This window comes from Euphorbia lathyris, chromosome 2, assembly GCF_963576675.1.
Source record: "Euphorbia lathyris chromosome 2, ddEupLath1.1, whole genome shotgun sequence".
NCBI classification, from domain to species: Eukaryota; Viridiplantae; Streptophyta; class Magnoliopsida; order Malpighiales; family Euphorbiaceae; genus Euphorbia; species Euphorbia lathyris.
In genome coordinates, this window is record NC_088911.1 from 56,307,082 (window position 1) to 56,333,380 (window position 26,299).

Below are 26,299 nucleotides of genomic sequence, written 5' to 3' on the forward strand. Positions count from 1 at the left end.
AGAGATGGCTGAAATGAAAGAAAAATTATAGGTGGTAGAAGAGGCCATATGGAGAGCTAATTGAAAGAATACTTGCACAATATGACAACATTCCCTCAGGCATTTTGACCAGCATATAAGAAGCCCATCCCCTAAGAGACATTGTTCTGGAACCTCTAATTCATCCATCGGACGACCAGATAGTCATGTGCACCGGGAGCATATGTTTAGGCATGAGGGAGACCAATATAGAGACCTGGCGCCAGAGATTCTGAGAAGGCGAGTGGAGCTGAACTGGTGGCGACTGGATGAACCCTGACATCATTATAAAGATAAGGAGGATATGAAGAGAAATGACCCATCGAAGTGTCATCCGGTGAGAGATTGACTCAGGGCTATAAAGAAGCCAGCAGAGCAAGAGGATGACAGCCACATCAGTAAGCACCGAATGTACAAAATCATTTGAAAGGAGTTGTAAAATTCAAGAAGTGAGGCAAGGGTTGAGTCAGGGCTATAGAGATAACAGATACATACACCCCATTATCTACGGAAACTAGATATTAGCCAATGCCTAGGGGTTCCATATCCCCACACTTAAAGAATATGGAGGAGCAGAGATCCTACCACCTACATCCAAAATTTCAAAGGAACCACGGAAGCTACGACGGTAACCAATGATGTCCTCTACCACATTTTCTTAATAACCATGAAGGATTCATCAGCTTACTAGTACGAGCAGCTACTCCCTAGTTCCTTTCAAAACATTAACTAGATGGCCTCATCATTTTCTAAGCAATTCATTATGTCCATCCCCAAAGGGAAGACAATTCAAGACTTGAATAAGGTAGTGTAAAACAAAGGGGAAACTTTGGCACAGTTTATTGAGTGTTTTCAAGCCATGTCCATTCGGATAAAGGAGTTCAATGGTAGTAGAGCCATATAATCTATGATAAGAAACTTTCGGAGCCAAGCTTTACAATAAAGCATCATCACGTCTAGGCCTAAGGACTTCCAAGACTTGATGAAAAGGGCGAGAGTTATACTCACTGGGACGAGCATAAAAGGATCCTCTCAGCATAACTAATGATAATAGACCGACGAAGGGAGAGAAGGATAAAGATCATAAGGATATAGACCAACGAAAGCAATGGGAGCAAAGAGACAAGCCTTTTGTCCTCTTTAATGATTATAGAAAAGAGGAATATGCATATAGAATACCCAAATAAGCCGAGGAAGACGCTGATGTGTAGAAATGGTACTTACTGAGAGTTCCATAAGAGGGAGGGCTATGATACGAAGAATGGTAGGCAACTAATTGTCGAGCTGGAAAATATGACAGAAAGTAGTAAGTTGGACCATTTCCTTAAAAAGTACAAATAAGGCTCTCGAAGGGAGAAGAAGGCGAAGGAGAGAATGCTAAAGGTCGTCATCAATATGATAACAAGAGGATCAGGTCCTTAAAGAAAGAGGGAGATAGCCATTGTGGAAAATTTATGTGAAACTTCAGAAATTTGAAGAACAAGCTGGACTAATGGCTCGATGGGCATTGAGATGATAATCACGGGCTTCAGAGTTTAGAGGGTTTTTATGGACACTAAAAGCTCAGTAAACATCATTATGAGGAAAGTATTCGAAAGCTTTCCTATTAGCCTAGACAAACTGCTTCCTAATACGGCCCGACTAGTAGGAATCAGTGGACACACAGTCCCACTATTGGGTAAAATCTGTCTCCAGGTAGAAGTGGGAGACTCTAGACCAAAATGGAAGATCGAAGCCACATTCTTGGTGGTAGGCACAGTCTTACCCTATAATGCAATAATGGGCAGACCCATACTGTCAAGTGTTGTCAGGGCCCTGTCCATTTGGCATTTGGCTTGGCAAATCCCAACGAAGGAAGGATGGTAATGGCTCAAGGCAGTCAAATGGTGGCTTACCAGACCTATATAGCATCCCTCAATATGAAGCAGGGCCGATCCTGAGGTTTTAGAGGTCCAGGGGCGAGTTACCAATTGGGGCCCTAATAAATAAGTACAAGTAAAAACTAAAGTAGAAAAGTCAATTGTATAAAAGAATATTACTTAAAAATGATATTTTTTTGTTTCATTTAGCAAACAATCTAATAAAAACATTTTATATGAAAAAAAACATTTTATATTCCTTTAAGTACCCAATTTCTTATACAAAATGATGCCCATGCGCATTTCTAAATGCAAAATTTTCAAATTTAATAGATTATGAAATAGTTCTAATAGATTTTATGCTCTTCGGGACACAAAGTATAATAATAGAAAAATGAAAAACTAAATTTGAAAATCATCTCACTTAACAGGCTTTAGCGGCTAAGTTCTTGAAATTTGAAGATTTTGATGCGTTTCTCCCAAATTGTCTCTGAAGATCAAGTAAATTAGAATCTGATAGAGTTTTGCAAAGACGGGAGAGATAAATTAAAAATTTTGTTAGGATTAATGGGTGAGAGAGATAATTATGGAAAGACTCTGAGATAAATTAGGGAATTGATATCAACATTTTTATTAAGAAATTTGGAAAGAACGTGATGTTTTTAATCAAGTATATTTCTTTTTGAATTTAATCTAATGCTAATATTTTTAATTTGGAAAGAATCCTATGACAATGTTTTTAATCAAAGTATATTTTCTTTTTGAATTTAATCAAGTATAGTTTAAAAACCTATAATAATACCATAAATTACTATTATTGGGCCCCTTTCATCAATGGGCCCTGGGCAGACGCCCCTCCTGCCCATGCTCAGGAACGAGCCTGATATGAAGGCCTAAGTGGAAGATCAAAAAGAGGGGCAAAATAGAGGGGGGAAAGCTAGTGGGTGCCTTGGAAACTGTGTGGTTAGAAAAGGGCAAGATGATCCTGATAGCTTCAGCTTTTCTCGAGCTTGTAAAGGCCGATGTCCTCGGCTACTTAGGAGATAACATCTCAGCCTTCCCATGTTGCCCAGTCTATATTACTAGAATCTCACCTAACATCATGAGGCACTCGTTGAATATCGATGAGCTAGTGGAAGGAATTCGATAGAAGAAGAGAAACCATGGCCCTGAAAGGCAAGATATCACAAGGGTAGAAATGTAGAAGTTGTTGGATTGCAGGCACATTGAGGAAGTTTAGTACCTGAAATGAAGAGCTAATGTTGTTTTAGTTAAAAGGCAAACGATAAGTGGCGGCTATATGTTGACTTCATTGACCTAAATAAGGCGTGCCCTAAAGATTCGTAGCCTCTGCCTTGCATTGATATGCTTATCAATTCAACTCGAGGATAAGGCGTGCCCTAAAGATTCGTAGCCTCTGCCCTACACCATCTACTCTCTCTATGATGCAGCTCGAGGATACCAATAAATCCCCATGAACCCAAAAGACAAGGAAAAAACAAGCTTCACCACCAATGAAGGGACATACTGTTACAATGTTATACCCTTCAATCTAAAAAATGATTGTGCCATGTACCAAAGGCTAGTGAATGAGATCTTCAAGGACCTGATTAGAGACAAGGTGGAAGTTTATGTGGACGATCTGATCATCAAAAATCTAATAAAGGATGAGCATGCGAAGGACCTCAGCAAGTCTTTGCAACTTTAAAAGTGTACAATTTGAAGCTCAATCTAGAGAAGTGAACTTTGAGGCCGCGCTTTCTGACCGTCCATTTTATCCCATTAATGATCAAATTACAGATGTACTTACCAAGCATCTGGCTAATGTTTGATTTCAGCTACTTCGGTCATGTCTAACGATACATTCCCACCATCTGCTTGAGGGGGGTGTCAAAAATAATCAAACCAATTATCTATTAATTAATCTGCATTATATTTTGTAAATATCTCCTCGGTAGTTAGAGATAAATATTCCTATTCCTTGTATTTATTAGGGTAAATTTTAAAAAAAACCCTTGTGGTTTCACTTTTTTGCCAAAAAAGGACTGTGGTTTTTTCCGTTTCAAATACAGGACTGTGGTTTATTCCGTTACACTATTTACGGATTTGGTGAAGATGCCGTTAATTTGCTGACGTGGCTGAAGGGCAATTATGGGTTTTTAAAAAAATTGGGATAAGTTTTTTTAAAAAAAACCCTGTGGTTTCACTTTTTTGCAGAAAAATGATTGTGGTTTTTTTTCTTTTCAAATACAGGACTGTGATTTATTCCATTACACTATTTACGGATTTGGTGAAGATGTCGTTTATTTGCAGACGTGGCTGAAGGGCAAATATGAGTTTTTTAAAAAAATTGACTATAAAAGGCCTTGAACAACCATGTGAGATTGCGCTCATGTGAGATTTTATAGTCAATATTGTAGCCACAAAATAGTTATAAAAAATTCATCGGTAAATATTGTAGACCCAAAATAGTTATAAAAAATTTATTGATCAATTTTTTTAAAAATCCATATTTACTCTTCAGCCGCGTTAGCAAATAAACGACATCTTCACCAAATCCGTAAATAGTGTAAAGAATAAATCACAGTCCTGTATTTGAAAAGAAAAAAAACCATAGTCATTTTTCTGCAAAAAAGTGAAACCACTGGGTTTTTTTTTAAAATTTACCCTAATTTTTTTAAAAATCCATAATTGCCCTTCAGCCACGTCAGCAAATTAACGGCATCTTCACCAAATCCGTAAATAGTGTAACGGAATAAACCACAGTCCTGTATTTGAAACGAAAAAAACCACAGTCCTTTTTTAGCAAAAAAGTGAAACCACAAGGGTTTTTTTTGAAATTTACCCTATTTATTATTTACAGTCTTACTCATAGTTCAATTTAGGAATCTTGTAACATCCCAAAATTTTCATAAATTTATATGTTTAGTATACATACTTTAATTTCAATGTTTTAAACAAGGGGTTTTTGGTAATTTATCTTAAAAGAAAAATCCTACATCCTTTTAAGGGCTTTTTGGTATTTAAACTTCCATTAAAAGATATATATATAAGAGTTCAATAACTTCATGTTGTCATATATCTGCGGTCTTTTAGTGAAATGATTCATCCTTTTTCCTCTTTTATTTTCCCCATCTTCATTGTTTTCTAATCACTATAGAAGATTTTTTGAAGATCTCTGAAGAATAAAAATATCATATTCTTGATCCTCGTGTAAAAACGTTTCAGGTAATGTCAATTTCTTTTCAAGATTGTTTTGATTTTGGTTTAAGAACATGTCGAAGCCCGAGCCAAAGCCCCATGTAGCCGAAGTTTCCACGAGTCTCGGCCATCCAACACCATCCGAAAGGGTCTATTCCCTTTTAACATTAGGCCTCCCATCAATACATATATCCGCAATCCGTCCTAGAGGGGTTTACCGTGGTTAAACCTCGATATAGAAAAAACCTGCACTATGGGCCCACCAAAAGTGTCAGTTGGGAATCCACCCGATGGAGACATCTGCCTCCTTTCCCGAAGACCGGATGCGTGACTCTCCTAGTCCCTAGTGGACTAGGGTGGATCACTTAAACCAGTTTCGACAACTGGCCCAGGGGTTGGTGGAGATTCGACTCTACAGACCATGTCCCCCCTACACTGTTTCTTACGCCGAGTCCATGACCACGGCTAGTGGATATTCATATGTTCCATTCACCACTCGCCGAGAATCGCCCGTAGTCGACATTGACATCGGGCCCGATCCTCCTTACTGTTGCCCAACATTCACCGATGCCTTGGCCCGATGTAGGACTTGCCTTGATTCTACCGCAAACCTTCCCTGATGCCTTTCCAACGCCTACTTTTGATATTTCCTTCAAATTGTTGTTTTGATGATGTAAAAACGTATTTTAATCAAGTTTTTATGTTCCTAAAAAGGTTTTATACCATTATTTTTGTCTTTATTTCATTTTGATCGAATTTGGTGGCAATTGGAGTTAAAATATGGCTGAATTTGATTTTTTTCTTTCATGTTCATAATTGTTGGTAGATTTGACAACCATTCGAAGTTTGGCCGTAACTATTTCATACGAACTCCGATTGAAACGAGTCAAGTTTTAGAATAAACTTAAGACATATCTTTATAAAATGTTAAGAACGAAACAATTTCAAATTTGAACTTTGAGAGCTTCAAAATGGAGTCATAATCAGATGCATTTTTTGAATCCTAGTTTTTCGTTTTCACTATTTTTCTCTGTTCAAATTCCATACTTGTCCGATCGATCTAAAATTTATTCCGAATGTTCCAGAACTTTTTAGATATCTTTAAAAGACTTGGAGGGTTGTTTTAACATCCATGATCATTTTTTCTTTAGCATATAGATTGATTAGTCATAGAAAGCTTTATTTTTATAGGAGAGCAAGTGACGAGTGACAAAAATCCCGATTCGTTTTGATTAGAGCAAAATGTAAATGGTTAGCTTGAGTTGGTATGTTGAATGGTCTAGAGGTTGGATAAATGTGATCACAAACACCTATCTCAGAAGGGAGGCAATATGGTGTTATTTTTCTCTAATTTGAGCTTGTACTTTGTCCTGAAATAGGCGTGATAGCAGTACAATATTATTGAGATAATTACTATGAGGTTAGAAAGTTACGTGTCCTAAAACTAAGGGCAATAGCGTATGCCTAAGTTGAAATGTTGTTAACTACGAGACCATTGAACATATTACACTTTGCTTTAGTTGGACCCTTAAGAACAAATATAACAAACTTTAGAGTTATTGTTTTTAGTGAATTGAGTCATGTTGAAATATGGTACTTATATTTTATACTTGATTTGTTAAATGTGAAATATAGGCTTGTATGTATTTATATAGGCATTAATATGTCTTGTTGTGTAAGCACTAATACCTAAATGAATGATGTAAATTGAATTATATGCGTATGCAAATATATATGGTATGTCTATGTGTGTGTGTATATATATATATATATATGAATAATTATGGTTATTGAGTAGGCAGCTCACCCTATGCCATGTTGAACTTTTTAGATTGAAGTTTAGGTTTCAACAAGAGTTATTTTTGTTGGTGTTTGTATTGTGAAGCTCTGGCAGCATATCAAACATCACCCATTTCATGGTTTAATCTTATTTTTATTTTATTCTTTGATTTTAAGAATATTGTTGGTCATTAAAGTTCAAGGGAAGAGTTTATTTGTGTTATATTGAAATTTGTGAATTAATTTATGACCAATGCCTTTGATTTTGTGTGTATTTAATGTGATCTGAGAAGAGTTTACAAATCCAATGTATTTATAACCTCATTCAATATACTTCCTAATTAAGTGAAATTATATTATTCAAAAAGCCTAATTGGCATTTATCGGTATTCTTAACTTTTTGCTCTTGTTCTTTGTCTTCTTAGTTATTTTGTGAGATTTATTAGGAGATGTCAATCTAGGGATGGCAGTGGGTACTGTACATGCGGGTACTGGACACTATTCTATTCTAATGGAACAACTCTTACCCTGTATAAAAGGGTATGTATGTGACTGGTATGAGATCAAACCATTACCCGTGATGAGTATGAGAATACCCACAGGGCACCCGTTACCCATCATAACTCTTTTATATATTAAAAAACATTATTATTTTTTAGATGTAAGATATGTATTCAAACCCCAGCCCTTTGTTCCCCAACCATTGAGTGATACCATTAAACTAATTTATTCTTATTGATTAAAGTTCAATTTGTTCAATTTTTAAATGAATTGTTAAATTTGTAATGTTTTTTATTTTATGTATTAATTCTTAACGGGTAAAAGTATTTTTGAATTAAATGGGATGGATATGAAATGTAAAAAGTATACCCGTTAGAGTAATGTGACAGATACGAGTAATTCAAAAATAAACGAGTAAGAGTTTGAAATTGATATTACCCGTATGTGTTGTCATCCATATGCCAATATAGGAAGGATGCCCACAACCTTCTTTTCATGTAGCTTCCAACTTATAATAATATATATATATAAAAAGAGGTCATCCATATGCCAATATAGGAAGGATGCCCACAACCTTCTTTTCATATATGCTACTCCTACTTTATTTGTTTCACTCTATTAGGAACTTCATTCACTCTATTATTATATAATTCTTCAATTTCATCGTCTAATTTTTATTATTTTCATGTAATTTTTATTATTTTAGGAACCTCGAAACTCCGCTGTTGACTGCGTTCGTGAAGCGGTAGCAGCCCTATACGAACTCCTTCCACATGCCGTTCGGGCGAACTAAATGCCGTAATTATATGTACTCTTTCATTACATTTTAACACTTTTGATATTATATGTACTCTTTTATGTTTATTAATTTTTATTTTAATGTTTATGTTGTCAAATTTTATTTGTTAAAGGGTAATCCGAGTTAAAATGCCGTAATTTTTATTTCTAAACGGTTAATTCGAGTTAACCACAATCATCAACAACTAAATTTTTTTGGAATTTATTCATGCAGGCGTGAGGTAATCACGTCTCACCACGGGGTGAGGCGTGAGGTAATCACACCTTACCACGTGGTGAGGCGTGATTACCTCACGTCCGCGTGCCGGGAGAGATATTTTTCCCCCATTTCCCACCTCAAAGTCTCAAAGGGTATTTTCGTCCTTTCACGGGGCTAGAGGTGAGAAATTGAGGCTATGTTTAACAACACCCTAATTTAATTGCATGTAGCACATTATGAATAAAATATGAATATATATTTAATCAATTATATATATTTAATTAATATATGTATATAAACTCTAAATTTTAATTTATAAGCCCTAAATTCTAAAATATATGTGGTGTTTCATTAAAAAAAAAATTATTACATGAGTGATACTAAAAATTATCCCTTTATTTAAAGGCAGCAATTTTTCTGTTTTAATTTTAATTTTAATTGTTTTTGGGTATTTATGTATTAGCAATGGATTCTTCTTACGATAAGGTCGGTTGATAGTATTTGATAGTTAAACAAGTTCATCATTTCTTATTGGTCTTCACTTTTTTTTCTTAAAAAGAAAAGATTTGAACATATTTTATTCAATTAATGACAGATGCAATCCCTATAGCTGAAAATGAAATAAGAATCTTTAGTCATACTTCATTTTTTATTTTATTTTTCCCGTGGGGCTGGATTATAGGCTTTCTAGTTCAATAGCTTATGAAAAAGATGTTAGAGATAACAAATTTAATTTCTATGCTTTTTTATTTAGAAATTTGAGAATATTTCAATATTATACTATATAGACAGAGCTAACAGATTGTATTGTTTGGGTTTGAAGTTTATAGGTAAATGATTTGTAATATTTAGGTTTTGACCCGTAAGATACTAAAATAATATTAATGTATAAAGGCGCATAACATAAAAAAAAATATTTGCATTGGGCAAAGCTTTGATAAAAGATGATGATGGTGTGTCTTTGTGCTTTGTTTGGATTATTTTTGGCGTAAATGGTTTGGAAAGGTCCTGTTTTTCAATTGCTATTTTAAATTCCACTATTTTAGTCTAACTCTAAATATTTTTGAGTTAGCGTAGGAGGGATCTTCTGATGGTGCAAGAGTCGAACCGTGCATATTAGTTTATCCAGGATAATATCAGTGTGTTAATAGCTTCTATTATTTAATATTTGATGCATACACTTATTAATATCGATTAAATGTACATAATAATAATGAATTAATAATAATAATAAAAAAAAGAAATGTGCATAATAATGAATTATTAATAGAAAAAAAATCCAAAAATATGCTCTAATTTCTTATTTGTTTAATTCCTTTATATTTTTATAATTTATGTTTTAAAATGTTAAGGATGATGTTCTAAATAATGTTACACATGTTCTAAACTTTATAATTTTTGTGTTCTAAAAATTAAGTATAATGTTTAAAAAAATCAGTAAATATCTGGATCATTTTTGCATTTGTTCTATAATATAATTTATAACTCATGTTCGAAAAAACATAACGCATGTTCTAAAAAACATAACTTATGTTCTAAACTTTACAGTTTGTGTTCCAAAAATTAAAATATATAATCTAACGTATATTCTAAAAAATATATCGTACGTTCTAAATTTCATAATTTATGTTCTAAAAGTTAAAATATATGTTCTAATGTATGTTTTAAAAAATATATCGTATGTTGTAAAAATATATCGTATGTTCTAAAAATATTAATATGAAATTTTATTAAAATATATAATATATTTTTATTGGATTTTTTTAGCATCAGATGCACTTAATAATATATAAATAAAAAATTGTATAATGAACAAACTAAAGCAAGTGTTCAGCGGTAGTTGTGCGCGCGCTCCACTCCCCTTACGCCCCAGTTTACCAAAATGAGAAAATTGTTTTATTTCTTTTCTTTAAAATGCATTTTCGCGACTTTTCCAACCTCGTTTTTCTGGAAATTTTTATAATGTTGGACTCTTCTTAATTAGAAGGTCATTTTTTGGAAATTTTTATACCGTTGGACTCTTCTTAATTCGACGGTCAGCACTGACATCACCCGCCTCCTCCATGCTCTTATACGCATCCTTCTTTTCCTTTTATTTACAAATTTGCCACCTTCTCCTACTTAGTTACAAAATTGGTCATTATCATATCATAAGCTCTGTCATACCATAAGATTTTTATCACACCTGATCTCTTATATATATATATATCATGCTATTTTTTTTATTAGCTCAAAAGACTCACTACAACAAAACACAACAAGGTGAATCAGACCAACAACAATCACCCAAAAATAATAAGTTAATTTTAAACACCAACTTAGCGTCAACAAACAATCCTAAATGGTAGGAATGAATTTGGATGGCGATGCTCTAATCACAGCTAAATTGTTAAAAAGGATTAAGGCCAGACTGGTGGTGATCGGCGACTCCACTCTGATATTTAAGTTAGTATAGTTTAGGATGATGAACACTAAGCAATTACTGCAAGAAAATCGCGAATTAACAACGAAATATCTATAGGTAATGTGAAAATATTCCGTCGGAAATTAGTATTTCGGCTACACATCGACCACATTTTTGGTCCGTCCGAGATTTATTCAAAGAATTTTATTGGTAAATTTACACACAGACCGACAATTTCCAATATAAATTTTCCAGTGAAAATACTTTCAATGGATTTTCACTGATGCATTTGGTCGAAACTTTTATTTTTTTCCATTTTTATATTATTTTAAAATTACCGATGAAACATTCATTGAAAGTCCGTATGAGATTTTGATATTTTATATTTTGTGCTAGGTGAAATTTCAGATTAATATTAATATTTTTTTTTAATAAATAGTTGACAATATTTTTTATAAATAATGAACAATAAACCTCTCTTATTGTTAGAGATCCATTATAATTAAAAACTCATGTCCAAGTGGGTCAAAAACTCTTTAAAGGGTCCATCCCTTTATGAACCCACTTATAAACACCATCTCACCTGAGGGTAGTAAGATAATCTTACCCCTTTGGTACTCTTAATAAAAAAAAAAGTACTTTTATCTCTTTTTAGAAAAGATTTTTGCATTCCATTACTATACTTTTCCTAACAATTTTACTGATTTGGCATCGGACTGTACCTATTGGGCCTATGTCAACCACTGAAGACTATGCCACAAATCGAGCTCTTAGGCCAGACCCAACATTGGTTGCGGTGAGCGTGAATAGGTACTTTTTTTTAACTCGACCCATATGACGGTAGCGTTAGCCCAGAGTTCCCGACAAGACTCTAATAAGCATCTTGAAAGTGATCCTGGCCTTGACGCCTTCTCGCCAGCTAGGGAAGGAGGGTCAACGTCGTCTGATGACAACAAAGCTAACGACCATTACTGATCCTACTATGACTTTCACGATTGTCCTACAAAGGCTGCAAGAGTACCACATCGAGCTAATGGAGTCTCAATTAAAGTTGTAGCATAATGACCACTAAATATTGGAGTACCTTATGAGGGAGCAATCCCCCACACCGATCATGCGAAATCGCAGCCCCTCACGAGGACCTAATAATAATGCTAATGATGAACAAACCAAGGCAGGCGATGGAACTAACCCAAAGGCAACTTCTAGCAACAAGGCCTCCAAGAATCGCAATGTAGCAAGTGAGCCTTGCCATAAGATGCCCAGAAGATTGTAGAAGCTTGCCACAATTGTCAAATTCATACTAATGAAAGCCATGTGTCTAAAGGCCTCCGACGACCCATCCTGGAGGGGCAACCTTTTGCAATATGGGGAATAGACATCCAATAACGACCAAGCAACATAAGTTTGTGGTAGTAGTCGTGGACCACTTCATAAAATATATAGAAGCAGAGCCAGTGTCTGCCATCACCATAAATCAGATCATCGATTTTGTAATGGCGAGTATCATAGCCAAATTTGGAGTCTTATATACGATCATCACGGATAATGGTACCCAGTTCAACTATGCGGAATTCAAGGACTTCTGTAAAGGATGGGGCATCAAAAATAGATTCACATTCGTCTATTACACCAATCCAACAGAATGACAGAGTCAGCAATCGAACCATCGTTAAGGGAATAAAGAAAAGATTGGGCGAACTCAAGAGAAGATGGATGGATGAACTAATCAATGTGTTATGGGCATATCAAACTTTCACCCGAACGGCCACCGGAGAAACTCCATTTGCCCTCACTTATGGAACAGAAGTTGTTATCCCAGTGGAGATAAGATCACCCAGTGATCGAGTCTCATACTATTGTGAGGAGCTCAATCAAACGAATATCAGAAGGGGACTTGTCAGTTTGGAAGAAAGAAGAGATAAAGCCTACATCCTCATGGTAGCTTACAAACAGCGAATTACTGCTTACCACAACAAACATGCCAAGCTGATTGAGCTCAACGAAGGAAATTTTGTGTTATAAAAAGCTGACAAAATCCAATCAACTATAGGAAAAGGCAAGTTGGGGGTAACATGGATGGGACCTTATCGCATCCACCTGAAGATAGGATCCGCCACCTTTAAGCTGGAAGACATGGAGGGGTGAATGGTACCTCATACCTGGAACATCTAACACCTCCGTAAATACTATCAGAAATAAATGTAATAAGTCTGGAGCACTCTTTTTCCTTGTATAGGGTTTTCTCATTGGGTTTTTCCTACTAATGTTTTAACGAGGCTCCAAAGACGCATATCCATTGTATCAAGACAATTATATAAAAAAAGCTTTCTTTTTTTATAAAATTTTTCTAGAGGCAAAAAATTTTCTCATCGATTTTGTAATGGCGATTCTCGGTCGCGACACGCTGATTTCCACCAGGAAATCACGCGTCGAAACCCCTAAAATGTTGATCTCGGCCGAGAATTTGGATTCTCTGTAAGTTCAAATTTTTTTTCTTCCTTTCCCTTGAAATTTTGGAATCCTGAATTCTCAACTGAGATTTCACATTCTCGATAAGTTTAGAAAATTTACCTCCCTTCCTGAGACAAACTGAGATTGCTGATTCTCAACTGAGAATCCGCAAATCTCAACTGAGATTCCTGGGTTTTATATATACACATTAATTTCCTGAAAACTAATTAAAAACAGGACTGAAATAAATTCTTATTGATTTTACACTTCATATATACACTAACCTAAAAACTAAAAATTTTAAGAAAAAAAATTGTAATGTTGAAAATATATCAAGTTAATAATTTGTTGGTCTCAAACCAAAAATCAGGACTATGAAAAATGAATAGGTGCCGTTTGTGCCTCTTGGTGAGTAAAATCTAAAATTAGAAATTAAATATATAGAGAGGAAAATTATTTAATATATATATATTTTTAAAATATTTATTATTATTTTTTTCAAAATATGCATGTCGTGATCGAGAAATTTGGAGTATCGAACGTGACACGTCTTGCCCCTTGGCAAGGAATGCTTTGCATTAGTCCTCCCTAAGTCTATAGAGAATTTTAAAATCTCAGTTGAGAATTAAAATTCTCAGTAAGTTCAGAAATTTATAAGGCATAGAAAGTAAAGATCTCAGTTGAGAATTAAAAATTCTCAGTAAGTTCAGAAATTTATAAAACTTCAAATAAAAATCACTGTAGAGAAAAAAAAATCTCTATACAATCAGAAACTTAAAAAATTGTATAATGAACAAACTAAAGCAAGTGTTCAGCGGTAGTTGTGCGCGCGCTCCACTCCCCTTACGCCCCAGTTTACCAAAATGAGAAAATTGTTTTATTTCTTTTCTTTAAAATGCATTTTCGCGACTTTTCCAACCTCGTTTTTCTGGAAATTTTTATAATGTTGGACTCTTCTTAATTAGAAGGTCATTTTTTGGAAATTTTTATACCGTTGGACTCTTCTTAATTCGACGGTCAGCACTGACATCACCCGCCTCCTCCATGCTCTTATACGCATCCTTCTTTTCCTTTTATTTACAAATTTGCCACCTTCTCCTACTTAGTTACAAAATTGATCATTATCATATCATAAGCTCTGTCATACCATAAGATTTTTATCACACCTGATCTCTTATATATATATATCATGCTATTTTTTTTATTAGCTCAAAAGACTCACTACAACAAAACACAACAAGGTGAATCAGACCAACAACAATCACCCAAAAATAATAAGTTAATTTTAAACACCAACTTAGCGTCAACAAACAATCCTAAATGGTAGGAATGAATTTGGATGGCGATGCTCTAATCACAGCTAAATTGTTAAAAAGGATTAAGGCCAGACTGGTGGTGATCGGCGACTCCACTCTGATATTTAAGTTAGTATAGTTTAGGATGATGAACACTAAGCAATTACTGCAAGAAAATCGCGAATTAACAACGAAATATCTATAGGTAATGTGAAAATATTCCGTCGGAAATTAGTATTTCGGCTACACATCGACCACATTTTTGGTCCGTCCGAGATTTATTCAAAGAATTTTATTGGTAAATTTACACACAGACCGACAATTTCCAATATAAATTTTCCAGTGAAAATACTTTCAATGGATTTTCACTGATGCATTTGGTCGAAACTTTTATTTTTTTCCATTTTTATATTATTTTAAAATTACCGATGAAACATTCATTGAAAGTCCGTATGAGATTTTGATATTTTATATTTTGTGCTAGGTGAAATTTCAGATTAATATTAATATTTTTTTTTAATAAATAGTTGACAATATTTTTTATAAATAATGAACAATAAACCTCTCTTATTGTTAGAGATCCATTATAATTAAAAACTCATGTCCAAGTGGGTCAAAAACTCTTTAAAGGGTCCATCCCTTTATGAACCCACTTATAAACACCATCTCACCTGAGGGTAGTAAGATAATCTTACCCCTTTGGTACTCTTAATAAAAAAAAAAAAGTACTTTTATCTCTTTTTAGAAAAGATTTTTGCATTCCATTACTATACTTTTCCTAACAATTTTACTGATTTGGCATCGGACTGTACCTATTGGGCCTATGTCAACCACTGAAGACTATGCCACAAATCGAGCTCTTAGGCCAGACCCAACATTGGTTGCGGTGAGCGTGAATAGGTACTTTTTTTTAACTCGACCCATATGACGGTAGCGTTAGCCCAGAGTTCCCGACAAGACTCTAATAAGCATCTTGAAAGTGATCCTGGCCTTGACGCCTTCTCGCCAGCTAGGGAAGGAGGGTCAACGTCGTCTGATGACAACAAAGCTAACGACCATTACTGATCCTACTATGACTTTCACGATTGTCCTACAAAGGCTGCAAGAGTACCACATCGAGCTAATGGAGTCTCAATTAAAGTTGTAGCATAATGACCACTAAATATTGGAGTACCTTATGAGGGAGCAATCCCCCACACCGATCATGCGAAATCGCAGCCCCTCACGAGGACCTAATAATAATGCTAATGATGAACAAACCAAGGCAGGCGATGGAACTAACCCAAAGGCAACTTCTAGCAACAAGGCCTCCAAGAATCGCAATGTAGCAAGTGAGCCTTGCCATAAGATGCCCAGAAGATTGTAGAAGCTTGCCACAATTGTCAAATTCATACTAATGAAAGCCATGTGTCTAAAGGCCTCCGACGACCCATCCTAGAGGGGCAACCTTTTGCAACATGGGGAATAGACATCCAATAACGACCAAGCAACATAAGTTTGTGGTAGTAGTCGTGGACCACTTCATAAAATATATAGAAGCAGAGCCAGTGTCTGCCATCACCATAAATCAGATCATCGATTTTGTAATGGCGAGTATCATAGCCAAATTTGGAGTCTTATATACGATCATCACGGATAATGGTACCCAGTTCAACTATGCGGAATTCAAGGACTTCTGTAAAGGATGGGGCATCAAAAATAGATTCACATTCGTCTATTACACCAATCCAACAGAATGACAGAGTCAGCAATCGAACCATCGTTAAGGGAATAAAGAAAAGATTGGGCGAACTCAAGAGAAGATGGATGGATGAACTAATCAATGTGTTATGGGCATATCAAACTTTCACCCGAACGGCCACCGGAGAAACTCCATTTGCCCTCACTTATGGAACAGAAGTTGTTATCCCAGTGGAGATAAGATCACCCAGTGATCGAGTCTCATACTATTGTGAGGAGCTCAATCAAACGAATATCAGAAGGGGACTTGTCAGTTTGGAAGAAAGAAGAGATAAAGCCTACATCCTCATGGTAGCTTACAAACAGCGAATTACTGCTTACCACAACAAACATGCCAAGCTGATTGAGCTCAACGAAGGAAATTTTGTGTTATAAAAAGCTGACAAAATCCAATCAACTATAGGAAAAGGCAAGTTGGGGGTAACATGGATGGGACCTTATCGCATCCACCTGAAGATAGGATCCGCCACCTTTAAGCTGGAAGACATGGAGGGGTGAATGGTACCTCATACCTGGAACATCTAACACCTCCGTAAATACTATCAGAAATAAATGTAATAAGTCTGGAGCACTCTTTTTCCTTGTATAGGGTTTTCTCATTGGGTTTTTCCTACTAATGTTTTAACGAGGCTCCAAAGACGCATATCCATTGTATCAAGACAATTATATAAAAAAAGCTTTCTTTTTTTATAAAATTTTTCTAGAGGCAAAAAATTTTCTCATCGATTTTGTAATGGCGATTCTCGGTCGCGACACGCTGATTTCCACCAGGAAATCACGCGTCGAAACCCCTAAAATGTTGATCTCGGCCGAGAATTTGGATTCTCTGTAAGTTCAATTTTTTTTTCTTCCTTTCCCTTGAAATTTTGGAATCCTGAATTCTCAACTGAGATTTCACATTCTCGATAAGTTTAGAAAATTTACCTCCCTTCCTGAGACAAACTGAGATTGCTGATTCTCAACTGAGAATCCGCAAATCTCAACTGAGATTCCTGGGTTTTATATATACACATTAATTTCCTGAAAACTAATTAAAAATAGGACTGAAATAAATTCTTATTGATTTTACACTTCATATATACACTAACCTAAAAACTAAAAATTTTAAGAAAAAAAATTGTAATGTTGAAAATATATCAAGTTAATAATTTGTTGGTCTCAAACCAAAAATCAGGACTATGAAAAATGAATAGGTGCCGTTTGTGCCTCTTGGTGAGTAAAATCTAAAATTAGAAATTAAATATATAGAGAGGAAAATTATTTAATATATATATATTTTTAAAATATTTATTATTATTTTTTTCAAAATATGCATGTCGTGATCGAGAAATTTGGAGTATCGAACGTGACACGTCTTGCCCCTTGGCAAGGAATGCTTTGCATTAGTCCTCCCTAAGTCTATAGAGAATTTTAAAATCTCAGTTGAGAATTAAAATTCTCAGTAAGTTTAGAAATTTATAAGGCATAGAAAGTAAAGATCTCAGTTGAGAATTAAAAATTCTCAGTAAGTTCAGAAATTTATAAAACTTCAAATAAAAATCACTGTAGAGAAAAAAAAATCTCTATACAATCAGAAACTTAAATTATGTGTGATTTTAATTCAATTGAGATTTTTTTAATCTAAAGACACTTTTCTCATTAAGTACAAATATTTAAGATACATAACATATTTTGAATCTCTTTCAATGAGAATTTTTTATTTCTAATCTAATTATTACTTCTAAACTAAAGACTAATGTATAAACTAAATTAAAATGAAATGTAAGAATTTAAAATATCAAAAACTAAAAACTAAAAAAATGTGATAATCCTTAAGAATTCTCAAGGAGAATCAAAATCATGGACATAATCAATTACCTAAACCGGTTTTAAATAATGGTCCTGTCCATTTAACTTACCTGGAACAAGATGTTTTTTTTTTTACGTTTTCTCAATTTAAGGATCTACTGATTATGGTTAAATGTCCGAACTTCTAGTTTTGTGCACGAACTGGAACTACGCACATGAACCAAAACTTTCAAAACTATATTAAAAGTATACAATTCCTTCCTAGCGGATAAGGTAATTTCATCCTACTTCTGATATATCTTGTCTGAGAAGAGTTGATCAGCTATTTCTTAGAGAGATAAATGTAGGTGTTTTAAGGAAATGGTAAAAAGGGAAGTTATTTGGGTTTAGTGTAGGAATTGAATAAATTTCTTAACAAAGAGATATGATATTTTGGTGAAGGGTTAAGTTTACAGAAAAGAGTTGAATGTGTTTGGGGAAAATGTAAATTTTCTGGAAAAAATTATATGTCACGTCTGACATGTTGCTTCAAAAAAAAATTCGCTTTCCTCTCTGATGAATTTGCATTCTGAATTTCTTTTCTGTAGACTCCTTCTGTGAATTTCATTGATAATCAAATCTCCGGGTTATCTTTGAAAAAACTTGAATTTTTTTATCTGCAAACATCTAAGACAAACGTTAAATAACAACGAGGATTTAGTCCTAGCGACCATCCTCAATAAATAAAATAAAACTATAAAATAAATAAATACATATATTATAAACCAAGGTTCGGAAAAAAACACGAAAAACATAAATTTTTGTTAAAAATTTGGCGTTCCCTGGCAACGGCGCCAAAAACTTGTTGAGCGATTTCCGCAAGTGCACGGTTTCGCTTGTAGTAATAAAAAGATATCGATCCCATAGGGAAAGTTTTTTAACAAAAACTTATTTTAATTCAGTTTGATTCACGTTTTAGGTTTATAATATGGAAAATCGTTATTTGGAATTGGATTTGTTTTGAGATTGAATTAATAAGAATTAGATTAGAATATGTAGAATGTTTAGAACTCAATTCTGTTTGAATATGAATTACAAAACAGAAACGTTTAGTGTTTAAAATAAGGGATTAATTGTGTTCGTTTGCATTAAGCAAAGAAAACAACTTTAAACTTTATATAAATTATAAAAATGTAATAACGTAAACTCCTTCAATTAAAAGGATTTGAACCGCAGACAATCCTCCTACGGTCGAGTTAGATTGCTACCTTAACCAAATTCATTCTTACTTCCGATAAGCCGACTTAACGATACGATCATATCGATTGTAAGAATGAATTTGCCCAAGTTTTCAACAAAGTTTCCTTGTAAAGATATTGAATTCAAATACGTTTTAATGAAAACACCAGAACTCACTTCGGATCATTTACCATAAGTGCTACATAAAAATTTATTGAATTGCATGAACTTTATTAGATGAAGTATGAATTTGATACAAGTTTACAGAGAACAAGAAGCATGGAATCTTTCGTCGACTTTCAAGTGAACGGGTCGTCAATCCTTTCCTCGAACCTCGATTAGAGTTTGTCAAGCTCCTGGGTCAAATCCTCTACTTAATCTTCTCGCTGAATCTTCAGAATAGAGACGGTTCCTTCTACTACCAAAATATAAACTAATATAAACAGATCTTAATCTAAATCTAAATGCTACTGTATATGTAATTATTTGATAAACAACTTGTGTACAGTAAGATGCCTTTTACAAAATTAACTCTAATCTCTGACTCATTTCTGAGTCGTTTCTGCATAAACTCTGCACTAATCTTACAAATCTCACTCTCCTCTTCAACTCTGAATCAACTCTTTATTTATAGATGTTGAAGAGTCGTGATTGAAGGGTCGTATCCGTTGTGAAGAGTCGTATCCGTTGTGAAGAGACATTTTTATCCACCCGAACGAATGCGTTCCTTGGATTTTAAACATGTGAATGGTATGCTTTGCCAGAATTTCTGATCTTACCGAGAATGGAAATTCTCGGCCGAGAATAGAGAAACCGTTTTTCAGCCTTCGAAATGAAAGGGAGAGGCGCCAGAATTTAGCGTGTCGCGACCGAGAATTTGGGATTCTCGATTGCGACCCATAATTCTCTATCGAGAATAGGAATTTTTCTCCTGTTTCTGACTTCGTTCTCGTCTTCCTCGTATTGGTGTGCTGATTTTTTCGTCTTTTGGCTCTTAACTTAGGGTTTTTCCTTCGTTTTTGACCTGTTTTCGTTCCTATTTGGATTTTACCAAATATTTAAGTACCTTGCATGAAAGAAACATATTCGGACGTAAAAGTACTTTAAATAGATATAAACAGCACGATTTCATAGCAAAATTGATGTAAATATTAATGATATTTTAGGTATATTTTGGGTTTAACAGCTAACAGCCTCTTGGCTTCCGCTAACTCATCATTAGCCTTCACCATATCCGCTTTCTCCCTCGCCAAATCGGCTTCTAGCTTATCATTCTTCTTCTCATGGGATTGGATGACCACACGAGCAACACTATTGCTCGCTTTCTCTCTCGCTAGATCCATCACCAATTCTTGGTTATGGCCTCATTGTCCATAGCTTCAATCATAGTAGATTTCGCAGCCTAGAGACGGTTGAAAAGCTGAAAGAAGGGGAAGAGGTTAGAATAGAAGTAAGTATCATCAAGATAAGTCAAAAAAAACAAAAAGAAAGATTTGATAGAGCAATGCTAAAGACTTTCGTATGGCGTGAGTAATATCACTTGTGGGCGGATACTTGATCCGACTCTTCGCCACAGTTAGGATTTGAAGGATAGCCTCCTCGATATCATCCACAACCTTGTATGACTCTAGTGTGAGAGATTGACCATACTTGGCATACCAATAATCGCCGATTTGGGGCTTCTCCGGCTGTATCAAAATAAAAAGAAAAACAGAAAGATGGTTATAGGCGTGAATGTCACAGGCTCCAACATAAAGACATGTGGATGAGGAAGGGTTGGTCCTAAACCATGAGCCACATTTGCCAAGGGTGTAGACGCACGGGGTGTCATTCCGTATATGGTCAAAGTGCCAGATCTAGACCTCTTGGAGAGAGTTGTCTCCTCCTCCTCCTCAATAGCCAGGCGTTTGCCCACCTATTTATCCTTAGTAGCTTTGGCTTTCTTCTTGTTCCTACGCTCTGCAATTATAAGAGACGTATTAACCTGCTCCCTGCCAAAGGGATAGAAAAATTACATCAAATGTCAATTGAAATATACAAAATACCTTTAAGTAAAGAGGAAAAGGTGTGATAGTGAGAAGTGTTTTCCGTATCTTCGATAGGGGAGCACCTGCCGATATAAACTCCAAAACTTTGCTAAAAGTGCAATATTGATGTTCAATGGACCTAAGTAACTTCACCACATTCGCTTCCTCAAGATTTAGCATGAACTTCAAGTTTTGCTGTGTCTTTGGATTCCAATTCCTAGACCTACGAAAACCCAAAGATACGTCATCTGCTTCTTTGATGAAGAAGTACTTACTTGCCCAACCATGAAGGTTGGATTCCTTCCCATGAAAGGGTCCATATCCCGTCTTTCACTGAAACGAAAGGTGATCCTCTACCTTTTGTTTGGTCATCGAATGTAGCGAACCTAAGACCCAAGGGCTAAAACGAATCCCTAGATTCGTCGTCAGGTGAAAATCGCACAACATATCCAACCGTTCGTTAGGATGAAGTTGGCCAATAGGTATCCCAAACGAGTCCAAGACATTGCTTATCACCTTAGGGACCAGATATTGGAATCCCCTCTCAATGTGACTAATGTAAATTGTAAAACACCCGTTAGGTGGCTATGTCGGGCGGTGTCGGGGACCGGGCACCACACACTCTAGGTCTGTTAACCAGGGATACAAACCCCTTGAGGATGTCAATAACCCCATGAGAAACAACAGACCCCATGGTCTCTATCCTTAAGACTTTTACCCCCTTCCTCTTAGGGGCCGAAGAGCTGGTTTCTTCCCCTTCCCTAGAAATTGGGTTGAGAGTTTCGACGGTGGAAATAAGTGTGGAGGAAGGTGGGGGTACCAAATGGGTTTGGGGTTCTAAATGGGTTTCTCAGAGCCTTCCCTAGATAATTCCCTAGTATTGCTTTGACTCATGTTGTAAAAATGCTTAGGAAAGATGTTCAAGAGGTTAGGGATGAGAGCACTTACATGTGATAATTGGAAATTCACGAGAAAAAGCTTCGAAGAGGTAGAAAATGGCTTCAAACCCAGGAAATCGCCAGGAAAAATATGGAGAAAAGGAAGAGAAATGTCAAGAAGAAGTCACTCAAATGAGAAACGACCCCCTTTATAAGAAGGGCGCAGTTGGCGCTTCGAAGCTGAGTCAAATATGTCATGTGTCTACACCTGACTAGCGAAGAAAACCACGCCTAACAGAGCAATAAATGCCCAAGCGCCTCGAATATGAACAGCCTAAAGGGCTTAAATGTCTTTTTTTTGGGGGGGGGGGGGGGGGCTTTTGATAACATCCGCATGTTATACTTGGGGTGGAAATATATTAATAAAAAGAAAGAATGATTTACCAGTATAATACCAAGCCACGTGGCTTGAACATAGATTCGCCTTGAACAGACATACGCCAAACGGAATCAAGAAGACATCCGCCACCTAGTAAGAATCTGCCCTAATATCCTCTGAAAACAGTCTGAAGGATAACCAATGGTTTACGTCATTAATGATATTAATGGCAGGAACAGACAAATTTCAGGAATAAGTAATTAATGTGATAAAAGACATTAATGATATGACTATTCGTATACGAAATTATTAAGAATCAAAGATTACAGAAATCTATCTAATTTACTAAAAGAGCTATTGTCAATTACTACTGTTATTTACGATCTCAATACTGATTTTGACATCGGAATGTCGTCCGCCGATCCCAACGACACTTCACATGATAGAACTCCAGCTAGAGCTACATTTCACAAATATCATTTTTTTTATATAAATAATTTTTTTGTTTTATTTTCATGTCGGGAGAAAATTATCTGAAGAAAAGAAGGTGTGATCTTGAAAAATAAAAGCAAGAAGATTTGAGGAGGTTACGTTGGCAGAGATGTTGAGCATAATGACGTAGGAACAATTTTAATATTGAGAAGAGTTGTTGTTATATGATATTAAAAGAAAATAGAAAAATTCCAAAAGTCTAGTGGAAACAAAAGGGTTGGCCTGGCCTCACACCTCACTCTAGCCTAAAGCTCTTCTATAAATTGATCCACTTCCCCTTTCACTTTCCTTTCATGTTCACTTCTTCCTCTGTTTTGAATTTAATATGTCTAGCTCAACTTCTTATCAAGGTCTCCAATCATGTCTCGAGCCTGTCTTTGTAGCCGAACCACGTGTTCTTCGTCTTAAATTGGCTCCACCTCAAACCAACATTTCCCCCGATAACAATAATAATGTTGAAACCGGTGGCTGGACTTTCCTCCAATCTCTAGCTGAAAAAAAACAGCCTCAGCCCCTTTACAAGGACCAACCTTATAATCCTCCCTATTGTAAGCGCGGAACCTCTGTTCTTAGCGAAAAGAGCTTAGAAATGTGCACTGAAAGCTTGGGGAGTGAAACTGGCAGCGATACTAGCGACGATATGGCTTTGCTTTCATCGGATAATTATATTGAGACTGGCCTCAAATATTCCAGATTGCGAGACACAACAAGGATGAGTCGGAGCTCTTCCTTTCCACCTCCTTTGACTTCAATTAGCAGCTCCTCTAACGTTCAAATGAGGCGTCGGAGAGAAAGCGGCCGCCTTGTTTTGGAAGCAGTCAGCGTATCTAATTCTTCCCAACCGTATTTTCAGGCAGAGCGTATCGACGGTCGCCTTAGGCTTCATCTAATGAAGGATTGCGAGGAGGAGGAGGAGGAAGCCGAAGAAGCTGAAGAAGAGGAATTCGAGGAGGAGGAGGAAGAAGAAGAAGAAAAGGAAAATGGTGAAAATGGTGGGGGTGAAATGGGAATGGAGAAGTTGACAAGGTTAAGCAGGTGCAGTTGCAAGGAAGATGGAAGTGGGAATAAAAGTTTGCTTAATTGGGAGCCACTTTGGGTGGCTACTTAAATATCTACTTTATAGGTTTAATTAGTGTTCTTCTTACTTAATTACTCCACTCAATCACTCTAATTGTTATTGGATTTCATAAAATATGTTAATGGCAGTTATTTTCGTTATTCTCTTCTCTCTTATTCCTACATGTCATACCACAATCAAAATAACCCACGCAATCCAATATATTATTATCGTTTTTTTTAACAAAATCAACGCAATTTTTAAAATAATTAAGTTAGTTCTAATATTTCTTCTATTCTCTTATATAAATTATTCTGGAATATTTCATACAAATTAAAAAATATAATTAATATAGAGTCAAATTAATGAATTTATATTGGTTAACTAAAAAAAATTATCTCACATGTCATAGTTGGAGAATAACTCTTGAAATATTATAAAACATATAGATCAAGATAAAAAAAAATTAATATTTGGACTGTAAAATTAAACTGAAATTTTTTAAAATACTAGAATAACTTATATTTGAAAAAAAAAACTAATTTATTAGAATTACTGGTATAAAAAGAATGGGAAGAGTAGTTGTTATTATTATTATTATGATAGGAGAGGGAGTAGTTTTTTTAGTTCTATTTTTTTTTTTTTTTTTGAAGTAAAAAATTATATTTTTGTTATATTGTAGTACCAATTAAAGAATTATTTGTATTAATATTAGGGTGATATAGGAAAACAAATTAACCATCTTAAAAGCACATCTCATCTTTTGTGGAGACGAGTGACAAGAACAACTACCATAACTTCCACTAGTACCATATCACTTTCATACTTGAGGAATGTTTTGGAGCATATTTATATTTAGTACGGAACTAATCACGTCTTTAGAAACCTAATACTCCTTTTTGTTTAAAAAAGAAACCTAATACTCTTTCTTTGCTTCACAATCCAAACTTGTTTTCATGACTTTGTTTTTCCATATATATACTTAAATAATTAAGTTTGGTTTTAGTGGTTAAATGTCTCAAGTCGGTTTAAATTATAAATCTCAAGTTTAATTTCTAGTGTATACAATTAATTTTAATTTGAGAAATGATTCATTTAAAAAATATATGATAAGAATTTTGATACTCTTATCAATTTAATTATCTGTCTATTTAAGTTGAAGTTGTCAATACGATATGAATAAAATTAACATGGAATGCGGTTTTATAGAAAAACTCTAGAATATGCATCTTTGTGAGACTTCTTTTGGAAGTTTTTACAGGCATCTAATACAATGGTTTTCTATATATCTTTGCACTCCTAGGATAGGATATGCCTCTTTTTGCTTTACTATCGGTGCCTTTCGGGTTATTTAAAAACTTGTTTAACTTTTCACGTGTTGGTATTTGTTTAGGTGTTAATTTTCATATGATGTTATTCGCTCTTGTGGTCCTATTATTGCGAGGATCAAAGTTATTTTGGTAATTAGTTACATTATGAGAGAGAGAGAGGGTTGGAAATAAACATTTGAAGGAGAGAAGTAATATATGAGGTAGGTTATTAAATAATTAGTTAAATTGTTGAATTAATATTTAGAAGAAAGAAAATAAAGAGAGATTGAAGTGGTAATTAAGAAGAGACATATAGTTGAGTTGTAGGCAATTAGAAAAAAGGACCCACAAGACAAGAGAAGAGAGAAGACATGATGATCCAATTAGAAATTAGATTGCTTAAAAAGAGGAGGCCATTCTCCAACCGTGGACTTTGGGTATCCATACATTTTCATTTTGAGCTGAGCTGAATAGAAGAGAAAAGAGATGCTTTTATCATTCTTAATATTTACCATGTCTGACAACTTTTGGTGTTGTATACCAACTTGGGTTGGGTTTCATTTTATTCAAGAGCACATATACGTATACCGGAATAAGCTGTCATTCTCCCTTCCTACGTACGATGCTTTCTTATTTTCTATCTCATACCATTACATTCTTTATTCATATTTATATCTTCTCTTTTATTCTATTTACTCTAAATTCAAAACTATCCCTTCCTCACTATAAATTCAATTCCAATGCAGAACAAAAACAGAGGTGCTAAATCATTAAAACATCACTGTTATTTGAGGGGTTGTGTTTTACAATTGGACAAGTTTGATGGGTAAGTTGTTACAATTGAAAGTTGGGGGAGAGGGGCAGTTGCAACATTTGGACAAGTTCAGCGGGTTATTTTTGTA

At 35.0% G+C, this 26,299-nt stretch overlaps 1 protein-coding gene across 1 annotated transcript; it reads left to right on the forward strand.

Moving 5' to 3' along the window:
* Window positions 1-23,329: 23,329 nt before the first annotated feature.
* On the forward strand, window positions 23,330-24,242 carry LOC136220498 (protein FANTASTIC FOUR 1-like). The gene has a single exon (XM_066008320.1). It carries the CDS (start codon window positions 23,356-23,358, stop codon window positions 24,136-24,138), a length of 783 nt encoding a protein of 260 aa, XP_065864392.1. The 5' UTR covers window positions 23,330-23,355; the 3' UTR covers window positions 24,139-24,242.
* Window positions 24,243-26,299: the final 2,057 nt, after the last annotated feature.